Here is a 24,017-nt window from a genome sequence, read left to right on the forward strand (position 1 = left end):
GAGAGAGAGAGAGAGAGAGAGAGAGAGAGAGAGAGAGAGAAAAGCACAGCACAGCTCGGAGAGTAAGAGGAGCGGAGAGGGACAGAAGGAGGCAGTGACCTACTTTAAGGCCTTGTAGAAGAAGCTCTCTGGCAGCTCTTTCAACTTGTTGTGTTGCAGGTCGAGTGTTTCCAGCGGGATGTGGTCGAGCAGGTCAGACAATCTCTCCAACCTATTGTTGCCGGCCAGCAGTTTACGCAGACTCAGGCTGCTCAGGAGTCTGAGAGAACGGTGGGAAAGTGAAAGAATGAGCTGCTGTCCACATAGTGAGCAAAACACATCAGCAAATAAACCATCAATGCCCAGCAGCCCTTAAATCAACAGCCAATAAAAATCTAATAAAATCATGATTTATTCACCCTCATGTCATTCAAAATGTATATGTGACCCTCTTTTCAGTGGAACACAAAAGAAGATATTTTGAGGAATGTCTCAGCGGTTTTGTGACCATATGGTGGAAGTCAATGCGGGCTATAGTGTTGTGTTTGGTTACCAACATTCTTCAAAAGGTGTTCTTTTGTGTTGTGCGTAAGAAAAAGAAAGTTATCCACAGATAAAATAACAGAACACAGGTTTGGAACAACATAAGGTTGAGAACATAAAACAGAACTTCTATTTTCGAGTAAACCGTTCCTTTAAAATACCAACACAGCATTTTCATGCAAAGACACTCGCAGTCCCGACTGGGGCACAAACTTCACGTCGCACATTATCTCATTTGCGCACGGCTTTTAGCTCTTTCAAATGCAAATGACTGAATGTTAATGGGGAATTAGCCGAAAATGTCGCCGCTTTCATCCGTGCGAATTCGACATCACTTTACTTTGAGATGACAGAGCATCTCATCAAGCTTGTGCTGATGAATGCTGTTGCGTCTCTATTCACGCCGCGCCGACCGACCAGACAGACGCTTCAACCGACATCATTCATATCAAATGGGCAATTTGTTGAATAAATAAGTAGAAAATGCTGACATTAAGATTTTCAAATAAAAAAGCAGGAGGACACGCTCTTTTCTCAGTCTCGGCGGGAGATGATGGTGCAGTTTACACACACACGCAGACTCTCGCACCTGGCTGGCAGCTCAGACAGAAGATTATGGGAGACATCCAACACCTCGATCTTCCTGCTGTCACACACCCAGTCTGGCAGGTATTCCAGGACATTCCTGCAGGATCATCCAGGAGAAATCGGAATTAACTCAAGCCCATTTACATGAGAGTATTAGCATTGAACATTGAGCGTGTACAGGGTAGAGGACACGTTGAGCCTCTTACTGTATGTGGACATGCGTTACATTACACTGTTATGGTGAGTGTTGGAAAATATGTAATATATTTTATATATATATTTTATCATTCAAAAAATACAAAAAATTACAAAATAAAATTTTGTCAAATTTAATTACATAATTATTACAAATTACAGGTTCAAGTAAAGCATGAAAATAGGAGGTGTATGGTACAAAATGGAAAAAACACTAAACTTGGTTAGCATGTTTATTTAACAAAATTTTGGCGCCAGAAAAAGGCAAACTACAACATATCAGGAAATATGGGATATACAAAAATGCTTAGAAAAACAAAAATAATAAGTAAGGAATAATTGACGACGGGCCGTTCAATTATCGAAAGTTAATGCACACCCCGAGGTGGTAATGCGGCCACGACGCTAAGCGGAGTGGCCGTTACACCTCGGGTGTCTAAATAAATCTAAAATCTAAATTTAAATCTAAATTTAGATTCAATCCAGTTTTTACAGCATTTTTGAAAATACAATATGTAATGCAAGTGCACCATAAGTAACATTAATTACTGTAATAAAATTACTTATGAACTACTACTTAGTTATGACCTACTTCAACTATTACATTGCTTTCTTCAAGGGAATAACATTTAATTACATTATTAAATTTACTTAGTAATCCACTAAACCCAACACTGGCCCTTAATGCCCTTAACATTACCATCTTAACATTGCCATTGCATTCACATTAAATATATTATGATTGGGTATTATTCGGATGCTTTGCACGAAATATGGTTATGAAACAGTTTTGTGCGCAGTGGGAGTAAACGCGTTTATATTTCACTTACCTTGATAGGTCCATGTGTGTTAGTTGGTTGGGAACAGGGTAGATGTTCACTGTGCTCAGACCTGTGGAAGATAACACTGTGACGCCGTTCATGAGTACTGATTCATTATCTGTGTACAGACACTTGTTTCACATTCCCTTCACTAATTTGCGGAGAAAATATTTTTATTACACTCGTCTTGGTAGTGGGAAGAATAATCAAATTTGCCAAAATATTTAATAAACACTTTAGCGCCGGGGGAAGCGTCTTCCGCTGGCACGGATTTAGCTTAGGCCTTCTAAAAACCTGAATGTTTTCCAATTCACAACTGACTCTGTGTCATGTTTACAGTGTTTTCACTTACGGTTGTTACTGGCATGGAGTGTGCGGAGCGTGAAGCCGCTGAGCGTGAGGAATCCCAGCTGGTTTCGCTGACAGTAAAGGGTCTCCAGACTACAGGTCGAGCTCAGGTCTAAAGAGGTCAGCTGGTTATCTCTCAGGTCTAACTGGGTGAGATGTTTCACAGGCTCCAGGGTTTCGCTTTTAACACAGCGGAGGCCATTTAACCTACAAGACAAAACAATCTTCACGTCAGCCATAAAAAAAAAACTAAAGAACATCCGTAGTAAAAAAAATTGTCTTTATTTAATCGTCCTCATGTCGTTGAAAGCCCTGGTTTTCATTGTTCTTCCAAAATAGGGATTTAAAAAAAGTGTTGTTTTGTGTTTTTCATTTACAATGGATTATGACACAACTTCAAAAAGATACAAAGCTACAATAAATAACTCCGCACAGGTCGTACAATATATATTAATTATCCCGAAGGCATACAAATGGTATAAGGGCTGTCAAACGATTAATCGCGATCAATCGCATTCCAGAATAAAAGTTTATGTTTACATAATATGTACTGTGCATATTTTATTTTGTATTTATAAAACATACACATTCATGCATATATTTAAGAAAAATATAAACATTCATACTGTACAGTATATCATTTGAATTGTTGGTAAATATAAATAAATGTAAATATTTCCTTAACATGTATCCGTGTATGTGTATGTGTTTATAAATACAAAATTAACATGCACAGTACACAGACATATATTATGTAAACACAAACTTTTATTCTGGATGTTTGACAGCCCTAGTGTTTACGTTGATTCGTCTTCCTAAACAACCATTGCAAAAGTGCTCTCTGACTTTATAATGACACTTATTGATATGGATGCATGCAGTTTGTATTTATTAACATGGTCAGAAGGACAGACTTGGTGTGACTGTACATTATTTTCAACACCTGTCAAATTTGTTCTAGGAAATGACTTGTGCTCCTTTAAAAATGGTAACGACCCACAACTGGGAGCAAGATCAGAAAATCGTCTATGAGTACTGTATCGTGTATTGCATCCAGAGGAGTTGGATTGGTAATAGGTCAGGTATGAGAGAAAGAGCAGTGATCTTCACAACAGTTCATCTATGTTCCACTACATCTCCATCGGTTCAAACAAAGACTCTTAAACAAACAGCTTCCTGTTATGAAAGACGACAGAGTTCACTAATAACCATCACTGCCAAATGAAAAGGACAACGGTTCTGTTGCTCTAAGCCCCCCGCGAATTTATATTCCCCCTCACATATGCCGTTTGTACTCGGTGTGCCGATGACATCTGCGAATATGAGGAATACAGTGTGTCAAGAGCAGTGGAATCATCGAGCAAAAAACTCAAAGCTTGCTGAGGTGACACCACCCCCCTCCATCGGTATCTCCTTCAACCCGCCGACACTGCCAAGAAGCATTTCAGACCCCGTGTAAGTTCCCACGACGGCTCAGCTCTGAGTTAAGAGCCCGGCTAGATTTCTAATCCTCAGCAGGTGCAACCAGTAACCAGAAAATCCGAAAAAACCACTGTGTCATTCTCTTTCGAGTCACGGACTGTGAACCATCGTAAAAACCTTCTTTGCCGTGTTAGCCACACAATTATACGCACGATGCATTTAAAATGTCATTCAAAATCTATAGATGACTGCGGAACACAAAAGAAGATATTTTGAGAAATGTCTCTGTGGTTTTGTGTCCATACAATGGAAGTCAGTGGGGGCCAATGTTGTTTGGTTTCCTATGTACCTATGTAAAAAATATCTTCTTTTGGAAGGTTTGGAATGACATGAGGATGAGATAACGATGAAAGAATATTCATTTTGGCTATCCAGTGCTGTAGTCAATGATGTGATTTGAGGTGATAGGTGATCTTATTACATTACCATTGAATACTGATCTTGCATTATGCATAAAGTCGGAGCAGCAATAACGTACAGACAGGTGACGGACAGAAAGATAGAATGAGGACAAAATGAGGTGGACGGGGTGGTAGAGATGGCTCACCGTAAATCAATACTCTTAATGTGAGTCATTCGCAGCAGGCCGGACAGGTCCAGAGTCTCCACCCTGTTCCCAGCCATGGATAGCTTGTCCAGCGCACAGAGCCGCTCCAGCACGCCGGGTATTTGAGGGAAGTCATTGAAGGAAAGTCCCAAGCTGCTGAGCTGCACGAGACTGCCCAACTCCTCTGGTAGAGAATCCAAGCGATTTCCATCCAGTGACAGAGTCTGTAAGCTGAACAGATAACAGTCCTTCATTCACCGACATAAATGTGTGCAGGTTCGTCGTAAACATAATAATAATGACTTCGTTGTTAATGCTTTAACACATTCCAAGTCCAGTTCTCGTTTTAGATTCTCTCTAACTGTGTAAACGCAAATGCAATAAAACAAATGTGCAACATGACAATAACAAAAGAACTTCCCCACAGTTTATGTCTGTAATCTTATCTTGTTGGCATTAGCATTTCTACGAATGACTGAGTTTTGCTTGTTGGTGATATTTCACTCGATGAGCTCCGATGAGAATTCAATTTCACCACACAAATGACTTTACTGTTGTTAAATATCCCGACTGCGTCCATTTATATATGATGATCCCTCATGGACTGATAAATGATGGAGAGAGACTGTTCCAATCGTCTCTAGACGGTTTCATCGGACGCACACACCTGGTCCCAAGTTAACTCATGGTTTGTGTTTGGTTATAATATAACAATTTATATTAATATTTTACAGTATATCAACTGTATTGAGTTAAAACTACTCAACAACTTGATTCTTGGAAGTTAAGTTCCGGCCACATAACGTTTATGTTGTTGCCTCCGAAACCCTCTGTAAGTCTGATCAGTTTGTTAGCGATCTGACAGAACCAAATTAAACACTTATAAACTCATTTATAAATGCATAAAAACATAAACATTTAATTAATGAAAAGTGTGTTGTGTGGCCTCTCATGGCTTTGCCATTGCAAGCAAATGACACCACACAGCGTCTGTATTATAAACTGCGAATAAACTCTAGCTCGCGCACCGTTCTCGTTCTCTGGCAGATTAATCCTTTTGGAATAATGTCCAAAACACTACAATTTTGTAATGGTTTTAATGCAAAAAGCTAACGGTTCACAATGTTATTTTAATGGAAACCATTCATTTCTGTGATGGTTTTCATTATCTTATCTATCCCCAGTATGGGGGGGGCGGCAGTTCTTTAAATGGGTTTAAAAGGGGGGGCGCGACCATGAAAAGTTTGAGAATCACTGCTTTAATAAATCAGACCTCATTTTGCAAGTTCACGGAAAAAATTATGAGACCATTCCAAATGTTAATTTAATCAGCATTTCTAGATGTATTGTTGTCATTCCAGTCCAGTGTCTGTTGAATTTACAAAGTCATCCAACAGCAAAATACATGTACAACCGTTTCTGTTGTATTGCTTAAAAGAGAATATGAACTTGTTTTCTTTGCAGTATTTGAGGTCTCAAAAAATACAGAGCATCTTTTCTGTTATTTTAACATGTTTCACCGGTTTTCATTTTGTGCAAATAAATGTAAATAGAAACAATATTTTTTTTTGTTCACAGAATGAAACAAAATCCAACTGCAGGTGCTCCCTGTGTGCTCAGACCTCACCAAATATAAACTGGCCTGAGAACAGTAAAACTAGGCTGATTTCTATGCTTGATTTAATCTAGAGGCATAATATGCATGGCTGAACCTCATACATTTTTCTGGCTTCATTTTACTTCGCTTGACAGGCTATTTGGTGTCGCACTTGAAAGTAGCTGACTGTAATAGCCTAAGCAAGCACTAAGCACTACAAACCAGTGAATATATAACAATCATGCAAATCTGAGGATTATTGCGATTATCACTCGTGATCACATTCATTATGATGCACTTTTCCCCAAATGACCTTCAAGGCACGTATCTGCTTAATAAGCTCATCAAAAAAAGTTGTCAGCGATGATCCATCAAGAAAATGAATGCAGATACGAGATAAACGAACAAGATTACATTCAGGAATATAGATAAGCTCACAGCAACGAACAAACAACAGCCTATTTGTTAAGGTCTGTTCAAAACATCAGTTGTAGAAGTGTTTGTATGTTTCGTGACAATAGTGTAATGTGCGCTGACCTCTGGAGGTTGCCGATGCGGTCTGGTAGACAACTGATGCCGTTGCAGGACAGATAGAGTTCAGTCAGAGTCTGCATCTCACACACCGACTCCGGGAATGTGCCCAACCCATTGTGAGAAAGATTTAAGCTCCTCAATTGTGCAAATCTGTGGAAATATCAGCGCTCTTAATGGACAAGACGTTATTTCCTAAAGATGTGACTCCATCTTGAGACATAAGAAACACTTATGCATAATGGATTTCTAACAGATGCACTGAGAGAATAAGCAAGTGTTTAGAAGAAGACCGCCAGATTTTGTCTATTGGTGAGGAAGTAAAAGAAGTAAGGAAGAGAGAAAAATATAAAGAAAGAAAGAAAGAAAGGAGGGAGTGAGGGAGGGAGGGAGGGAGAGAGAGAGAGAGAGGGAGAGGGAGGGAGAGAGAGAGAGAGAGAAAGAAACGAAAAAAGAAAGAAAGAAACAGAGAAGAAAGAAAAGAAGAAAGAAAGAAAGAAAGAAAGAAAGAAAGAAAGAAAGAAAGAAGAAGAAAAAGGAAGGAGAGAGAAGAAAGAAAGAAAAAGGAAGGAAGGAGAAGAAAGAGAGAAGAAAGAAACGAAAGAAAGAAAGAAAGAAAGAAAGAAGAAGAAAGAAAAGAAGAAGGGAGAGGAGGAGACGAGGAGAGGAGAAGGAGAGAAGAGAAGAAAGAAAGAAAGAAAGAAAGAAAGAAAAAAAGAAGAAAGAAAGAAAAAAGAAAGAAAGCAGATAGAAAGGAAGAGAGAGAAAGAAGAAAGAAAGAAGAGAAAGAAAGAAAGAAAGAGAAGAAGAAGAAGAAAGAAGAAAGAAAGAAAAGAAAGAAAAAGAAAGAAAGAAAGAAGGAAGAAAGAAGAGAAGAAAGAAAAGAAGAAAGAAAGAAAGAAAGAAAGAAAAAAGAAAGAAAGAAAGAACAAGAAGAAAGAAAGAAAGAAAGAAAGAAAGAAAGAAAAGAAGGAAGAAGTGAAGGAGAGAGAAAAGAAAGAAAGAAAGAAAGAAAGAAAGAAAGAAAGAAAGAAAGAAAGAAGGGAGAGAGAGAGAGAGAGATAAAGAAAGAAAGAAAGAAAGAAAGAAAGAAAGAAAGAAAGAAAGAAAGAAAGAAAGAAAGAAAGAAACTTGCTAATTCTTGCTGAAACAATAATATTAAATTATTTTTTATGTATGCAAATTCACACATTCATGTTACAGTCAATTCAATTTTATAGGAATTTTACACATAACGACCGTAAAAATTGCAGCAATAATTGACTTCTACGTTTCTTTCACAACTTGAATCAGACCGAGTCACACCGGACGACTGTGCTGATCTCTTCGGCCTAATTTCCCACACTCCTGTTTCCGGTAACTGGCTCAATGGCTTTTGTATTCTCGTTACCACGGGTAAATGATGCTGTCAGATGAGGCTCTTTCTGGCTGGGTGACTGCCAAAGACCTCTCATCCAGCCCAGAGCAACAGCCTGACACCAGAGCAAGACACAAAACCGTCTGCAAAGCACAACGTTTTTGTCAGTGAAGGATGTCGATGGGAGAGAAAGTAATGACAGACTCATAGAGGTGGCGAACTGACTCAGAACATATGCGTGAACATGAACAACTGACTCACAACATATTTCTATCCCTCTCCCTCTCTCTCTCTCTCCCTCGCTCCCTCCCTTCTTTCTTTCTTTCTTTCTTTCTTTCTTTCTTTCTCTCTTTCTCTGTTTCTCTGTTTCTCTCTTTCTCTCTGTCTCTCTCTCTCTGTCTCTCTCTCTATTTCTTTCTCGTGCATGCACGAGTGTGTGTACATGTGCACGAGATGAGCTGGGTGACATGCATCACACCACCACAATCACCCCACACATCCTGCAGCACCAACCACACACACAGTTCCTAAAAATATATCACATTTGAGGTGGGGGGGGGGTAAGGGAAGGGCAGAATGAGAAAAGACTAATAGAAAAGAACAGCAAGAGCAAGCATAGGTGAAATGCCTTGGCAAAACTAGAAACCATCTAGATATCTGTCAGAAAAGGATGTCTGATATGTTACCCCCAAAACAAATAGAAAAATTACATTTGATCTGCATGAGGTGCTTGCGTGATATTGATGTACTATGAAAACATACTGTGACTCATGACATCACAACAGTAAATGCAAGTAACACATGGCTTTAATGCTTGTTAACAGATCATTGTGATCATAGTGTCCAGGTTTGATTTTCATTACTTTACAGATTTTTTGCTTTGCAATATTCCGCTTTTTTGCACAATAAACATGCTTAATTCTAATGAAAAAACCATGTCTTAAAATACTTCATTTCAATAATGCAAAATACAGGCCCGGTTTCATAGACAAGGTTTAGCCTAAACCAGGACTATGCCATAGTAGACAAAACAATGGCACTGACATATTTCAAGATACAGTATCTCAGGGCAAGTTATTTTCAGTTAAGACAGCTCAAAATTCATTTTAGTCTGGGACTGGTCTCAAGCCTTGTCTGTGAAACCGGGGCATAATGTCTCTAAAGTGCCTTGAAATGTGTAGCTTTGTTTGTTGTATTGGCGTGATCTAAACTAAAAGAGGAAGTCAGGATGTTAAGTGGCTCCTCCCCCTTTTAAAATAGCCTATTGTGTTTAGTTCACCTCAGTCTAAAACTTGACAAGAAGCTTAAGTGCAGAATGATGTCACAAAAATCGTTGATCTGTATTGGCTGAATTGGCTTATTTCTTCCAAATGTGAATTCTGATGTTTTATAGATAACTTTAAAGGTGCTGTGTGTCATTTTGTGGATGATTTATTGACAGAAATGCAATATAATATGCATAACTATGTCTTCAGAGGTGTATAAAGACCTTACACAATGAAGCGTTATGTTTTTATCACCTTAGAATGAGTTATTTCTATCTACATATACCGCGGGTCCCGTGGCATAGAAGTCACCATGTTGTTTCTACAGTAGCCCTAAATGGACAAACTGCTCTACAGGACGTGTTTCGTAAATACGTTATCTCCTTTCGGCAAAGAAGCGAAAATGTGATGACATCTTTGTCCTGCGAGAGCCAACATAGTGCTTCGAAAGGGAGGGGTGGAGTGACCCATTGGTTGCAATTTACAACCTCACCACTAGATGCCGCTAAAATATCCACATTGCTCCTTTAAGGCACAGCATATTTACACTTAAAGCCAAAAAATTTCTCTGTCTAAAAATGTATAGATGCGTAGCTTACTAGCTTTTGTCTTTTCGTCTCTGTATTATGAAACAAAGAGCTGCAAAGTTTGTGGTGATAGATGTGTAACTAAGAAGTGAATTCGTGATCTTCACCTGTTGAAGTTGACTAGTCCTCCAGGGCCATCCAGTCTCATGAAGTTGTGCCGTAGGTTGAGATGCGTGACGTCCTGGCAGTAGAAAAGATACTCGGGCACTTCCTCCAGACTATAGCAGGATAAATCTACCAGGCTTATTGTCTGAGACACCACCTGCACACAACGCAAACATAAACCTCAATAGCATCTTTACGTAAAGGATAATGTACATCTACCCAGAATAAAAAAAGACAAGGAACGAACCACGGGAGTCTGTGCATTTCAGTGATTTTAAATTGCGAAACATTATTAAATCCATGAATCTACACATTTGCTGAACATGGTATATATACACATGCTTCCACGACATAAAAAAGTGAGTAAAGATAAAGAACACAAATTCAGTTTATGGAAACTTGGCACATATATTTTACATGCATACATTTTTATCTCCGTTGACCTCGAAATGTCTCTCTAGAGTGCTTTTCACAGTTTTGCAAGGTTGCAAAGCAGTTTTACAGAAAACAAACTGTAGAACAACAGTAAAGATATACGAAAAAAAACAGAAGTAAAACAAAAAAAGGGAAAATTATGATTACAGAATACATGGTATTATTTAAAATTTCCATAAGATGCACATTAGCAATACTATAAGTATCAGTATTTATTATCTCTTACGATATTCTCTCTTTTTTCCAAGATGTACATTAGCGATGCACAAAGTATTATTGTTTTTATAATAATAATAATTATTATTATTGTTACAATTATTATAATTGTATAATGAAATAAATGTCTGTGGGATTGTAATACACATTAACCGAACGCTGAACGCCACCAGACATGCAAACACACAAACTATCTCTTTCTCATTTATCATGCCACCTCACACAGCACGCTACCTCAGGATGACCGTCTCACACAATTGTTCGTAAGAGGTTTTGCATTATTCAGCACGTTTCTGAGGCGAGGACTCTGGAGATGGTCAGACCTCATTAGACTCCAGAGACGTGGTCAGTGTTTGGAGTAAGACGATTAAGACAAATGAGGACAAACAGAGCACATAAAGCAGGCATGAGAAACCCAAAACAAAACTATGAAAGCAAACATAAAACTTTAAGATGAAGGCAAATGTGCAGCTGTAAAAGCTGCGCGCTACGGGTGGCGGGTACCATGTGTCCCACCGTACCAAACATATTAACATTTTTTATCTCATCAAAAAGAGCGAAAGAATTGAAACCTGCTGATCTAATGATTGTGGGTTTCCTTATGAAATCTTAATGCAAGTCTAGATTAGATAAAGCACATTCACTCACTTTAGAAGCTTGCCGGTGCCAGCGCTGGTAGTCTGCCAGCGTGTCAAAGTTAACATAGTAGGTCTGAGCCTGAGGTCCGGCCGAGCTGAACATCAGACAGTGTTGTCTCCTCTTTACCTCCTCCACCTGAGCACAGAACGGAGGATATCAGCTATCAACTTTTGTCTTTTGTGTCACTAAATCCACTGTGATAGTACATCTGATATGTGCGACTGTCTGGATTATCTGAAAGTTTGCTGTCAATTACCATGCACAACCATTTCAACAAGTCTGCAAGATGTAAGAATCCTGAATTTACTTTCTTCTGCAGTATATCAAATGAAACACTTCAAATCTTTGAAAGATTTACTGTCATGTTGTGTTCAATATACATGGATGGTCAAGAAAAGCAGCACTCTTTAACAATGTTTGTACTTTAGTCGTCCTCCCCATTCCTGTTCATTCACAGCTGTGTTGTTGCATCTGCTCCGTGTTATCTGTTCTCCCGCAGTGTGTGAGTGGGTGTCTGTGAACCCTCACCTTTCCTCCGACCAGGGGTAGGATGTGCATCTTGCCGGTCAAACTGTCCTTGACCGAGGCCACGATAAGGGAGGTGCCGCACAAGATGACCTGTCGCTCCGCCCACTTATGAAGCTGCGTCTTTCCCTTCCTCACGCTGAACACGCCCTTCAGTAAAGTCCGTTCCTGCTGGTCTGCGTTCACCGGTTTCTCTGTGCAAACCACAAATATAAAAAAGTGAGAACATTTGGGCATTGAGAAAAATGAATTTCAGCATGTACTGTATGTTTAAACTAAATGCAGCGATTTACACATGAACAGTTGACTGGACATAGAATTTATACAGTATGTTGCATTAGGTCTTAAAGGAACAGTTCACCCAAAAATGAAAATTCTGTCATCATTTACTCTATTCCAAATCTGTTTAAATATCTTTGTTCTGATGAACACAAAAGAATATCTTTTGAAGAATTTAGGAAGAACGCAAACAGTTCTGGGGCACTTTTGGAATGGTGGACAAAAACTGTTTGGTTACAAGCATTCTTCCAAATATCTTTCTCTGTGCTCATCGGAAAAAAACTACATTTATACAGATTTGTAACAACTCGAGGGTGAGTAAATGATGACAGAGTTTGTATTTTGGGTGAACTGTCCCTTTAAAGTGATAATAATGAAACAACAAAACACAAACAGAAAAATTCATACCGTGATTTTTACCAAATATTTTTTGTCACAAAATGCTACCGTTATAAATGGACCTGCAGTACCTGGAAATTTCTTATTAATATGTTTATATTGTATTTGTCCTTAGACCTTTCCGTCTTTGTTTTCATTTAAAAGGAAAAAACAAGGTTCAAAATTCAAGACCTTTATTGTCATGTGTACAATGAAATTCTTATTTTTTACTCATCCCAAGAAAGATGGGGTAGAAGGCCATGGAAAATAAATCGCAGTAAAACATAAAAGAATATAAAAAATATAAAAATCTAAGAGAGCATACAATAAAGATCAAATCTTGAAAATCAACTTACGTTGTGAATAAAAAAAAGTGTAAGCAACAAGTGAGAATAAGGAACAAACTAAACTTCGGTTCACCCGAAAATATTCATCATTTACTCACCCTCAGATTGTACATTTCATTGTTCGGCTGAACACAAAGGTTCATTTGGAAGAATGTCAGTAACCAAACAAAATCTCATCCCCCATTTACCGCCATAGTAGGGAAAATAAATATGTGAGTCAATGGGGGGTGAGATCTGTTTGATTACTGACATACATTCTTCCAAATATCTTCCTTTAACACACACAAGACATAGCCTCACATGGGGGACGGTCTGTATACTGTATTACACACACATGTGCATCCACATCCATGGACTAATGTAGTCCACATGTAATGTGAATCATACACCCTCAGTGGGATATGGGAATCAGGTGAAGAGGTCTGCCAGTAAGTGATGTCACATGTATTAGTCAGCTCATAGTGACAAATACACATATACTCACGAAACCTTCAAGCGTGGAGTAGAAACAGAAAGCCAGGTCATACATACTGTACACACACAGGTAGAACTATCAGTAACCAAAAAAGCGTGAAACTGCAGAACAGCCTAAGGCCCGATTCACATTCCGCGTCTAAAACCGCAAGCCGCGCCTCTTTCGGAGAAAAATGTGCGCGCCACACCACACGCGCGTAGCGACCGCGTCACCCCCTATTTGCGCGCGCCTGCCGCACGTCTACATTTAAAATAACAAATATGCGCACGGAAAAAACGCGAAATGTGAATCGGGCCTAACGGTGCATTCACACGGGCCATCAGCGCTAACGCTTTTCATATACTTTGATTGTGTGACGTCATGCGTTGCCGAACTTAATTGTGGGTCCATCGGCGTCGCGTTACTGGCGTTGCTCGCGGCATAAGTTGAACATTTCTCAACTTTTTAAGGGCCAACGCAGGCGTCAGACAATCAGATCGCCTTATGCAAATAACCTAGTGCGGGCGCTAGCCAATTTCGCTCACGCAAGACCGGAGAACAATGTGATAGGCTGTTGTCACTATGACGATCGCGTCGGCCACGCTTTAGACACGCCCTCCATCAAGCGTTGATGCCCCGTGTGAATGCAGGGTAACAAAAGGGGGCTTTTTGGAGCATTACAGACAAGATACATTTTACAGTAGCCGTGTAACTGCTTTTAAAGGGACAGTTCACGCAAATATGAAGATTCCATCCACCATTGACTACCACAGTAAGATAAATTTCTTTATAAATTTCCTTTATTTGAACACAAAAGAAGATATTTTGAAGAATGTAGGAAAGCAAACAGTTCTGGGGCACTTTTGACTACCATTATAACTTTACCTCCTATGGTGGTCAATGATGGCCAAGAACAGTTTGGTTACAAGCATTCTTCCAAATATCTTCATCAGAACAAAGAAATGTATACAGATTTGGAACAACTCGAGGGTGAGTAAATGAAGACAGGATTTTTATTTTTGGGTGAACTGTCCCTTTAAGTAGTTTGTGCAGTTTCTCATATAGTCCTGAAACATCTAATATCTGTTTTATAGAGCCTTCTGCACTTTGGTAATGTGATAGGTCATTCAGGTATTTTAACGCATAGTTTAACTACTAAAAAAATACTAAAAACTCAATATGGTACAGACCTACTTTTATAAACAATGAAACAGCACAGAAATGCACAGGTTCACAGTGAAGCAACACTCCCACATACACACTGAGGACTCTGCTAAAGTGCTCTCCTCCAGATGCAGCAGTCAGCCTGATGAATGAGTCAGGCTTTTGTCACATTAAACTTGCTTCGTTCAATCTAATTACATAGCAAGTGCCGGGCGCCGCTCCTCTTCGACACCTCTGAAGGGCACATCAAACAAACATAGCCGGCGCTCGGCCAGGGGCCACACGCTCTCAGGTTAATTGCTGGTCCAAACTTTTCTTTCCCAACACCCTTCTGTGCCCTTAACTTTATGAGGAGCGGTCTTGAGAGACTGTCTCAAGAGAGTATGTGCTCGCTCGCTCAAGGCACTTTGTTGGAGCATTTCTGAGGCAAGCGGCCAGTAGAACTGGATAGAATCTAGAAAGCTGCTTTGGAATATAAGACAGAGCTGACAGTCTGAGTGATGAAGGCAAGGCAAGGCAAGGCAAAAAGTGTAGGCTTGTAGGGTGTGAGGTGAGACTTACCAAGACCTCCTTTCATCAAATCCAGAGCTAAAGCATCTGTGCAATGAATGGGGTTGGGAAAAATATAAAAAATCCAAACGCAATTTAATGACATCAACGGTGAGGACGTACATGATGTGTGGGGACGTAAATGATTTGGCGCCGCAGTCATGTCATCGCTGGTGTGGAATTACAATGGAACATATTTGCAAGTAACACATTTTTTCAAAGAAATCTGATGTGGAGGAGGAGTGTCCAGGGCTGGGTTTCCCGAAACCTTCTTCACGCTACATCATTCTTAAGAATATATCGCTACCACTCTTAATGTATAACTTAGGAACGATGTAGTGATACGAAGGTTTCGGGAAACCCAGCCCAAAGCATTTAATACGACGAACCTGATTCGGCACAAATAACAAAAATATAACAAAGGAAACATCTATGGTATTACTTTATCTGAAAAAAGGTTAACGGTGATCAGAGAGCTACATATCAGTTCTATAAAGCTTGAAGCATCGGAATATAAAAATACAAATAAGTTCATTTCGAAAATGTTAGCCTACTTTCTGCATCTTACTTCTTGCCTTAAAGGAGACATCAGATGAAAACCCCACTTTTTCTGTGTTTAAATACTATAATCGGGTTCCCGGTGCATCTAGCAACCCAGAAAACATGAAAAATAAGAACCCAGTAAGTTTGTTTTGGTGTACCTTTCCCTGCAAGCATGTGAGAAATCGAGCCGTTCAGATTTCGCTCCGATTGTGACGTTTAAAGCGGATTTTATTATAATGTTACTGCCCCTTAATCTACACAGTTCCACCCACCGCGCTCCGCCATTGTTGTTTTCACAAGCGACAGCGGTGTACGTGACGCCATGGCTAAAGTTCGTGGACAACATGCAATGTAGTCGCTGCACAGAGTCCAAACCTAGGAAGAGACAGGAGTCGATTTATTTTATTTTTAGTGGAAATCCCTCAGAAACCATAAGTAAAAACCTGCTTGTTTGTGCGCATCACTTCAAACCGGAGTGCTTTTTCAACCTGGGACAGTACAAGCAGGATTAGCTTCAAAGTTGTTCCTCAAGAGGGATCAAGACCGACTGAACGAGACAAAACTGCCGATGTAAGTAATATTTATCAACAGTCTGAATTGACATAAATGTACCGTATATATAGGCGGACAACGTTAGCATATGATAGCGAAGGGAGCTAGTCAGTCACGGGCTAAATAGAACATTCAAAGCCAGTGTAAAACTTACTGTATATAAGTGCAGATGGACACTTGGAGTTTAGCTGTATGAATGTTAATACATTATGTGCGTTAATATGTTTAGCTGCAGCAAGCTGTTTGTTTTGCTAATGAACACTGGGGTTAGTTTCATTTTAAACGTCTCAAATCATTCGTGCTTAGGCTGAAAAATCTGTCACAGCAAACTAGCTCTCACATTGTGTGTGTAACGTTATAACTTGTCAATGACAAGCGCTAAAATCCATGTAATTCCGCTGAGATCTGCAGTGGATTCCGTTGATTTTAGGTAAGCATACACGCACAATGTAAGCGCATTAGCTGTGACTTTTTGTCTCCGGACGAATGATTTGAGACGTTTAAGACGAAACTAACCGCAGAGGAATTCAGGAAACATCATTTAGCTAAACCATTGCCACTGCACGTGTGTTGTGTTGACACGCAGGACAGAAGGGGGGTGGGGTTCGCTGTAACTCATTATCATTTAAAGAGTTGCTGTGAGCATAGCTGTTTTTGATGAGGCAAGAAGGGTTTTGTTTACATAGCCATTGAGTGTTTTTATGCAAAATATGTTCCAGACATTTCACGAAGACCCTAATAAATCATACCAACTTGTTGAAAGTGCTCGTCTGAGGAGACCTTTAAACATAAATTTGCATTCAACTTGCCTAAAATGAACGTCAAGATTATGATGGCGAGCCGCAAGTCATTTTATAGCAAACTCATGGAGATAAATATTAAATATCATATACAGGCTGAAAGTCACTAAAAATAAAAAAATATATATATATATATATATATAAATAAACAAAAACTGATCTATAATTTATGAGCTACTGTATATCACCCAGTCCTACAGATAAATATATAAATTAGGGCTGCAACTAGCGATTATTTTGATAATCGGTTAGTTGGGCGATTATTTTTCGATTAATCGGATAAAAATGTAATTACATCTTTTGCTTATAATAAGTAAATCAGATATGGGAAAAGTATACACAACTGAACTCATTAGCCTTCTCCCAAAATGTTGTGAATGTCTCCATAATTAACACACCTGGTGAGTTGATTCAGGTGTGTCATATTAGAAGCAACTGACAATAGTCTCTCCCAAACGTGGGAGCGAGGGGAGGGTTGGCCAAGGAAATCATTTTTTTGTGCCATGAAAAATGAGATATTTGTCATTCAAATGTAGTGAAGTACAGTAAAAAGTAAACAGAAAAAGTAATACTTCAGTACAAATACTCAAAAAGTGTACTTAAGTACAGTACTCAAGTAAATCGTTACCCACCTCTGAACTAAATAAACCACCAAATCAGGGTATGTAGCCTAATATGTACTTTGCAAAGTGCAAACGCCACAAATTGGGTTTTACTAATATAATCTTTAATTTTGTCATTTAAACACCTCTCCCTCTTAAACTTTAAAACTGCGCAGCTTGAAGAGATGCATGCAGAACACGTCGGACTTTCAAACTGCGCACCTCGCGCTGCACCGAGAGACACGTCTGACTTTAAAACTGCGCACCTCGCGCTGCACGGAGAGACACGTGTGACTTTCAAACTACGCACCTCGTGCAGCACGGAGAGATACGTGTGACTTTAAAACTGCACATCTCGCGCTGCACGAAGAGACGCGTATCCACGGAGAACCACGTCTGCATTTAAAACTGCGCAGCTCATGCTGCACGGAGAGACACATCTAAAACGGTAATTTTAAAAGGGAAGAAGACGCGCTTGATTTGTAACTGCGCAGCTCGCAAGTGACGTCACAGACCAACTAATCGATAATGAAATTAGTTGACAACGAATTTCATTATTGATTATTATCGATTAGTTGTTGCAGCCCTAATATAAATGTATTCTTACAGAAATACAAATTCACTAAATAATCACTACATGTACATCAACAAACTTCCTTTGATTGAACATCTAAGAAAAATGAAATCCTCCCTAGTCAGCAGACATCTGACTGCATGTCTCTGCTCCTTCTGTCTGGAAATCTACCTCTATGACTCATTAAAATCCGTGACTAAAGAATTAATCACACCACCACTAAAGTGCTGACGGCAAAAAACAAAAACACTGCCACCACAAAACAAAGCACAAATAATGACCAGCGGGAGCAAAGCCTGAGTTCCAGGGTGACCACCCCTAAACAAGAGCCTCCCCCCCCGCCACCCCAAAAACATCGCACAAAATAAAATAAATATTTGAATAGCATGTAATGAGAAAAGATAATGCTGCAGATTGTGACTGGAATAAATCCAGATTTTAAAAACTGTGCAGATTATGACTAAAGTCAAACACCAAGACACACTAAAACATGTCTGGGTCAAACCAGGGTATTTTTTTTCACATGACCCGTGATTGTCCATTGAAAAAACAAAGCGGAGTACATTGTATTGTGCCAAAATTATGTCTGCTATCTGCAATGGATGAACTAAAAAGCACTTTGAAACAACAAACCAAGAATCCTGAATCTGTGCTAAAGGAACACAACAGATGTTGAGTGATAATGCACAGAGATGCATTAGGAGTCAACAAGGGGACCGAGATATGCTTTCAATGCAGTAAACAAGCCCAGAGCTCAATTACACAGAGAAATCCTGCGTGATTGCTGAAGACCCATTTCTCTAAGAGCAGATGACAACCAGCAGTTGTCTAAACGTCCTTCAATCAGGCTCTGGATAAGTGTTTGCTGCTGCGCAGCGGCTGCCAAAACAAAGATGTGGAGCCCCCATCTTGAAAAAGCCTTCTGGCCTCTGTTTCTCACAAAGTTATATCTCATAATATACCATCCAGCAGATCTCTGTGAAGTGGATTTCACAAGTTTGGACATAAATACATACTTGTGCATATTGTCATCATACTCCAAACACTAAAATGCAAAACTCAAGTGACGTCTGTCTTTAAAGCAGTTATTATAGTTTGGTTTCTTAGTTTTATTGTAGTTTCATTAATATTTAAAATGAGAATTAATCTTTTTGATTTTTAGTTTTTATGTTAATTTGGGTACATTTTTAGCAATGCTGTTATATGCTTTTGTCCTTTTATTATTTATTTGTTAATTTTTTATGTTACTATATAAGATTAATTGATTTGCATATTTTTAATTTTTTTAATTTTACTGCCTTAAACACTTCAATTTTTTGCTTAGTTAAAGGAACAGTTGACATAACAATTCTGTCTTCATTTACTCACTGTTTCAAATCTGTATACATTTATTTGTTCTGATAAACACAGAGAAAGATATTGGGAGGTGAACAGTAATGAAGTAAATTTACCTGTACTGTACTTAAGTACACTTGAGTATCTGTACTTTACTTGAGTATTATTTTTTCGGAGTACTTGTACTTTAACTTCACTACATTTGAAAGACAAATATACTTTTTACTCCACTACATTTATAAAAAAGGTCCAAAAGTAGAAGGTGGTTTCTATGCAGCGGGGTTTCTGTACTGTTGCCAAGTATTTCAGTTTTTCTGGCAGTTCGCGGTTTTCCGGCAAGCTTTGAATGGTCATTTGGCACATTTTGTTTTACACAAATCTGGCAACTCTGGGATCTTCCCCGCTAAACTAATGTAAACGTAGGCGCTGCTACACCGTTGATAGCGCTCTAAAAAGGCAAATAGAACAATAAAAGACGAAAAAGGCACATGTTAATGTGTGGTGTAATCATCTGTGAGTTACGATCAGTCAAAGATCATAGAAACATTGTCATGAAAATGATCGGCATAACGGCTAAACGGTAAATAAGCATCACATACACCTTGAGCTACGCGTGCGTGTTAACTTCTGATCTGCTGCTATATCATTTAAAGCGATTTGGAAAATGAATGATGTTTTTACTGAAGTTACTATAGTTGAAGTGTTCCTGTATATCTGTATAAAAACAATAGAACCCTGCCCAAAATACAACAAAAAATGTAATGGATTTAATGGTTATAATGGGAATTGTACTATGGATACATGTTGTCTACTTGTATGTGATGGATTCTATTGGTGGGATGGTAAATCCTATTGGAATAAAACCCAAAACACACTACAAAGAGGAATTTAATTTAAAAATCTCATTCTAATTGTTTTTTTCAGCAGGGATGGTATTTGCAGTAAAACCACAGTATCCACAAATTTACCATTTTCTATGTACATTTACATTTACATTTAGTCATTTAGCAGACGCTTTTATCCAAAGCGACTTACAAGTTGGGTAAACAATGGAAGCAATTGGGTCAACATTAGGACAACAAAAAGCATAAGTGCAATAAAACATGTCTCACAAAGCCTACTACAGTGTACAGAGCTAAGTTTTTATTTTTTTATATACAGATAGAGTAGAACCATAGGTAAGGAACCATACTCCAAGATATTTTTAGTAAAACCACAGCAACTAAAAATACCAGTTTCATTATATTAGCTATAGTTTATGTTTGTAGTTAAATCATGGTAATACAAATGGTAATAAATCCAACAAACACATGGCTTCTACACTTTACTATTTACAAGAACCTTACTACTTACTGGTAAATTGCTGCTAAAACTGGTAAAGGAAATATACAAAATAAAAGAACACTGCTCATAAATACATATAGGCCTAGGGGGCTAATGAGGATAATTAGGCTAAATGATCATACAGGATTATATCTAAACTAAACATATGTGTGCTAAACATATAAAGCTCTTAAAGGAGTTGCTCACTGCAAAATTTGCCCCCATTGACTTTCCATAGTAGGAATAAAAACGACTATGGAAAGTCAATGGGGGCAAATTTTGAAGTGAACTACTCCTTTAATACCACTGATTCTGTGAGCTACTCGGTGTATTCAGTAGGTTGCTTCAGAGGCACAAGGTATAGACAATAAAACAATGCACAACTGACATAAAGGAAATTTACTTTTAATACTTGAGTACTTTTAAAAGCACGTACTTCTGTACTTTTACTTAAGTAAGAATCTGTCTTTACAACTTTTACTTGTAGTGGAATAATATTTGACCAGTAGTATCTGTACTTTCACTCAAGTAAGGAAGTTGTGTACTTCGTCCACCTCTGGGAAGAATGCTTGTAACCAAACAGTTCTTGGCCACCACAGGGTATCTGCAGGTTTCTGAGAGTTAGATTTAAGACTTTTTAAGACCTTTTTAATACCGTGCAGAATGAAATTTAAGACCAATTTCATAGCAACAAATTTGCACTTCCCCATGGCTAAAGCTCCAACTTTTCTCCATGTGGTAATGTCCAGTCCACTCACCTAACGAACCCCCAGCGAACGTGTTATTTGTTAGTTGGTTCCGCCTATTTTGTTCTGCGTGACAAACAGACGTGCATTATTTTAAAACGAAAATAAAATCTTCTTTACAGTGTCGGTTCGACTGCATTTCTAAGACCTTGGAAACGCGGATTTAAGACATTTTAATGCTAATTAAGGCCTTATTTTGACATTATGGAATTTAAGACTTTTTAAGACATTTTAAGAATCCGCGGACACCCTGCACCATTGACTACCATAGCAGGAAAATTGCTTAATAAATTTCTTCAACACAATTCACTCCTACAATGGTAGTCAATGGTGGCCAAGAACTGTTTGGTTACTGTTTGGTTAAACGATAAATGTAAATGATGACAGAATTTTTAATTTTGGATGAAATGTCCCTTCAGGTTTTTCCAATAATTTTTAGGCAAATATGTTATTTCATTAAGCAGAAATGTTTTCAAAGTTAAAATTTTAGTCAACTATAATAACCTTGCTTCAAAGATGATGCAAGACAAATGGAACACAGCTCATGTACTATAATACAAAGTACCAAGTTACTAAGGTGAAAAGATTCAGTGGGAAAAGAGTTTAACCAAAGAAAATTGGCAAATAAACCTCTAATAAACATTCTGTTTGGAAAAAATCGTGAACAAAAGCTTTCTGCTTGCTGTTGGATCAGCATGTACCGATTTCAAAGAGCTTTGCCTCCGTCAAAGACCAAAATCATGAAATGATTTGACTCCCGCAGAGTTTAGAAATAACATCACCCGTATAGAGCAAAGATGAATAAGTGCTTTTTTTTAAACGATATGACATTGCACAGATTAAGTCGGCTTGCGGGAGAGGACCTGTAGGGGAAGAAACACAAGTTCATTCAAAGCTCAACAAAAAAACAGCATGACATCCTGCTAATACTAAACATATTAAACGTGGGCCAATATCAGTGAATGGAGTTTACCTTTGAGGAATTCTGCTGGTGGCATTTTTATTTTAGGGCAGTCTTTATGAAAGAGTCAAATGAATACTAAATCTGTTTAAGATGATAAGCACAGTTGGCATGGATGTACTGTAGTAGACAAGCTCATAAAAATGGATAAAATGAAACATACAGGCAAGAACTTCATCTATACAACTGAGAGAACTCCATATGTCCACTCTGGTTCTCATCACCGGGAAACATCTGTTTGTATCTTTTAAAGACATTACATCATTTTACGCTGTTACATCACATGAGCAGCTCAAAGGTTACATTACTTACTCAATAAAGTCCATTATTAAATTACTTCTACACAAACGTAACTAGTCATGTTACTTTACACTGCTGCTTTTAATTTATACAGATCTGGACGACATGAAGGTGAATAAACGTGTTTTTTTTGGGGGGGGGTGTACTATAGCTTTAAGAGTAGAAATCCGTTTGCATTGACTGAAGACAGGTCTCAGCTCACAGGTTCTTCATCTACTTCCTAAGCGTTAGCCCTGAAACGTTAAGGCTCCCAACAAATCAATACCTCATTAGCGGCTAAATCCAGCACCACCGATGATTTATTTTTGTAAAGCCGCAGCGATGGCCTGCAATTCCTCCATCCAGAGGGATTTCGGTGCAAAAAGGACAGTTCCAAAGAAACACCCAACCACACCGCACGAAACCAGCCCAGAACTCACCCCAGGGCCTGCTTTTGCCTCATCGTGACTCTTAAAGGGAAAGTTCACCCAAAAATGACAATTATGTCATCATATGCTCACCCTCATGCTGTTTTAACCCAGAATTACTTTATAATCCACAACAACAACAACAAAAAATGGAGATGTTAGGAAGAATGTAACTGTCTGAAATTCACTATAAGTGAATATACATTGTATCCTTGAGTTTCTCTCCTTCGAATGCAGAATACCCAAGAATAACGAAAATGGGTTGTACATGATATAAAGGTGAAGAAATGACAACAGAACATTTTTGGGTGTGCTATCCCTTTAAGCATTTAGTAATGTTCACTCCCTCAGAGCGTTCTGTGGCCACAGCAGGATTTTTGAGGGGGAGGTTTGAGAAAATTAACTTACGTGTTTTCATTGAAAATAAAACACTGTAAGCCCTTCTTTAGGTAAAGCAAACCCTATATGTAGAAGAACACGTTCTACTCTTAAAAAAGTGCAGTACACCGCACCGTGTGAATGTTGACATCTAACACAAACCAGACAACTGTTCTACTAACCCTTACAAGAAAAATATTACGGTGGTACCTGGGCTAAATTTGTGCTAGAATAAGTCAATTCCATCACTGGACTCCAATTTTAGTAGATCACTAGAAAGTGGAAAGCGAAAATTCTGTCATTATGTATTCACACCTGCATATGACTCTTTCCTCTGTAGAACACAAAAGAAGATATTTTGAGAAATGTCTCATTTGTGTTCATATAATGCAAGTCAATAGGGGCCAATGTTGTTTGGTTTGGTTACCAGGTTTGAAATAACATTAAGATTTTTGGGTGAACTATTCCTTTATTTTTCCCATATACAAACGGCAATATGCCAAATTCATCATACCATTTATCCATCAACCTAGTATTTCCACGCTACTCCACGAAATGTCTCCTA

The 24,017-nt window shown here is 38.6% G+C and overlaps 1 protein-coding gene across 1 annotated transcript in view; it reads right to left on the minus strand.

Annotated features, from left to right (window-relative positions):
- phlpp2 (PH domain and leucine rich repeat protein phosphatase 2) overlaps positions 1-24,017 on the minus strand; it is a 46,089-nt gene that overhangs the window by 9,896 nt on the left and 12,176 nt on the right. The window contains exons 4-12 of the mRNA XM_057337803.1: positions 11,764-11,954; positions 11,245-11,370; positions 9,948-10,102; positions 6,638-6,784; positions 4,504-4,734; positions 2,479-2,681; positions 2,136-2,196; positions 1,112-1,207; positions 104-259 (exon numbers count right to left, since the gene is read on the minus strand). Of these exons, the coding sequence (XP_057193786.1) occupies positions 104-259; positions 1,112-1,207; positions 2,136-2,196; positions 2,479-2,681; positions 4,504-4,734; positions 6,638-6,784; positions 9,948-10,102; positions 11,245-11,370; positions 11,764-11,954 (1,366 nt within the window). The remainder of the gene's footprint in view (positions 1-103; positions 260-1,111; positions 1,208-2,135; positions 2,197-2,478; positions 2,682-4,503; positions 4,735-6,637; positions 6,785-9,947; positions 10,103-11,244; positions 11,371-11,763; positions 11,955-24,017) is intronic.

The sequence above is a fragment of the Triplophysa rosa genome, linkage group LG1 (genome assembly GCF_024868665.1).
Source record: "Triplophysa rosa linkage group LG1, Trosa_1v2, whole genome shotgun sequence".
In the NCBI taxonomy this organism is placed as follows: domain Eukaryota; kingdom Metazoa; phylum Chordata; class Actinopteri; order Cypriniformes; family Nemacheilidae; genus Triplophysa; species Triplophysa rosa.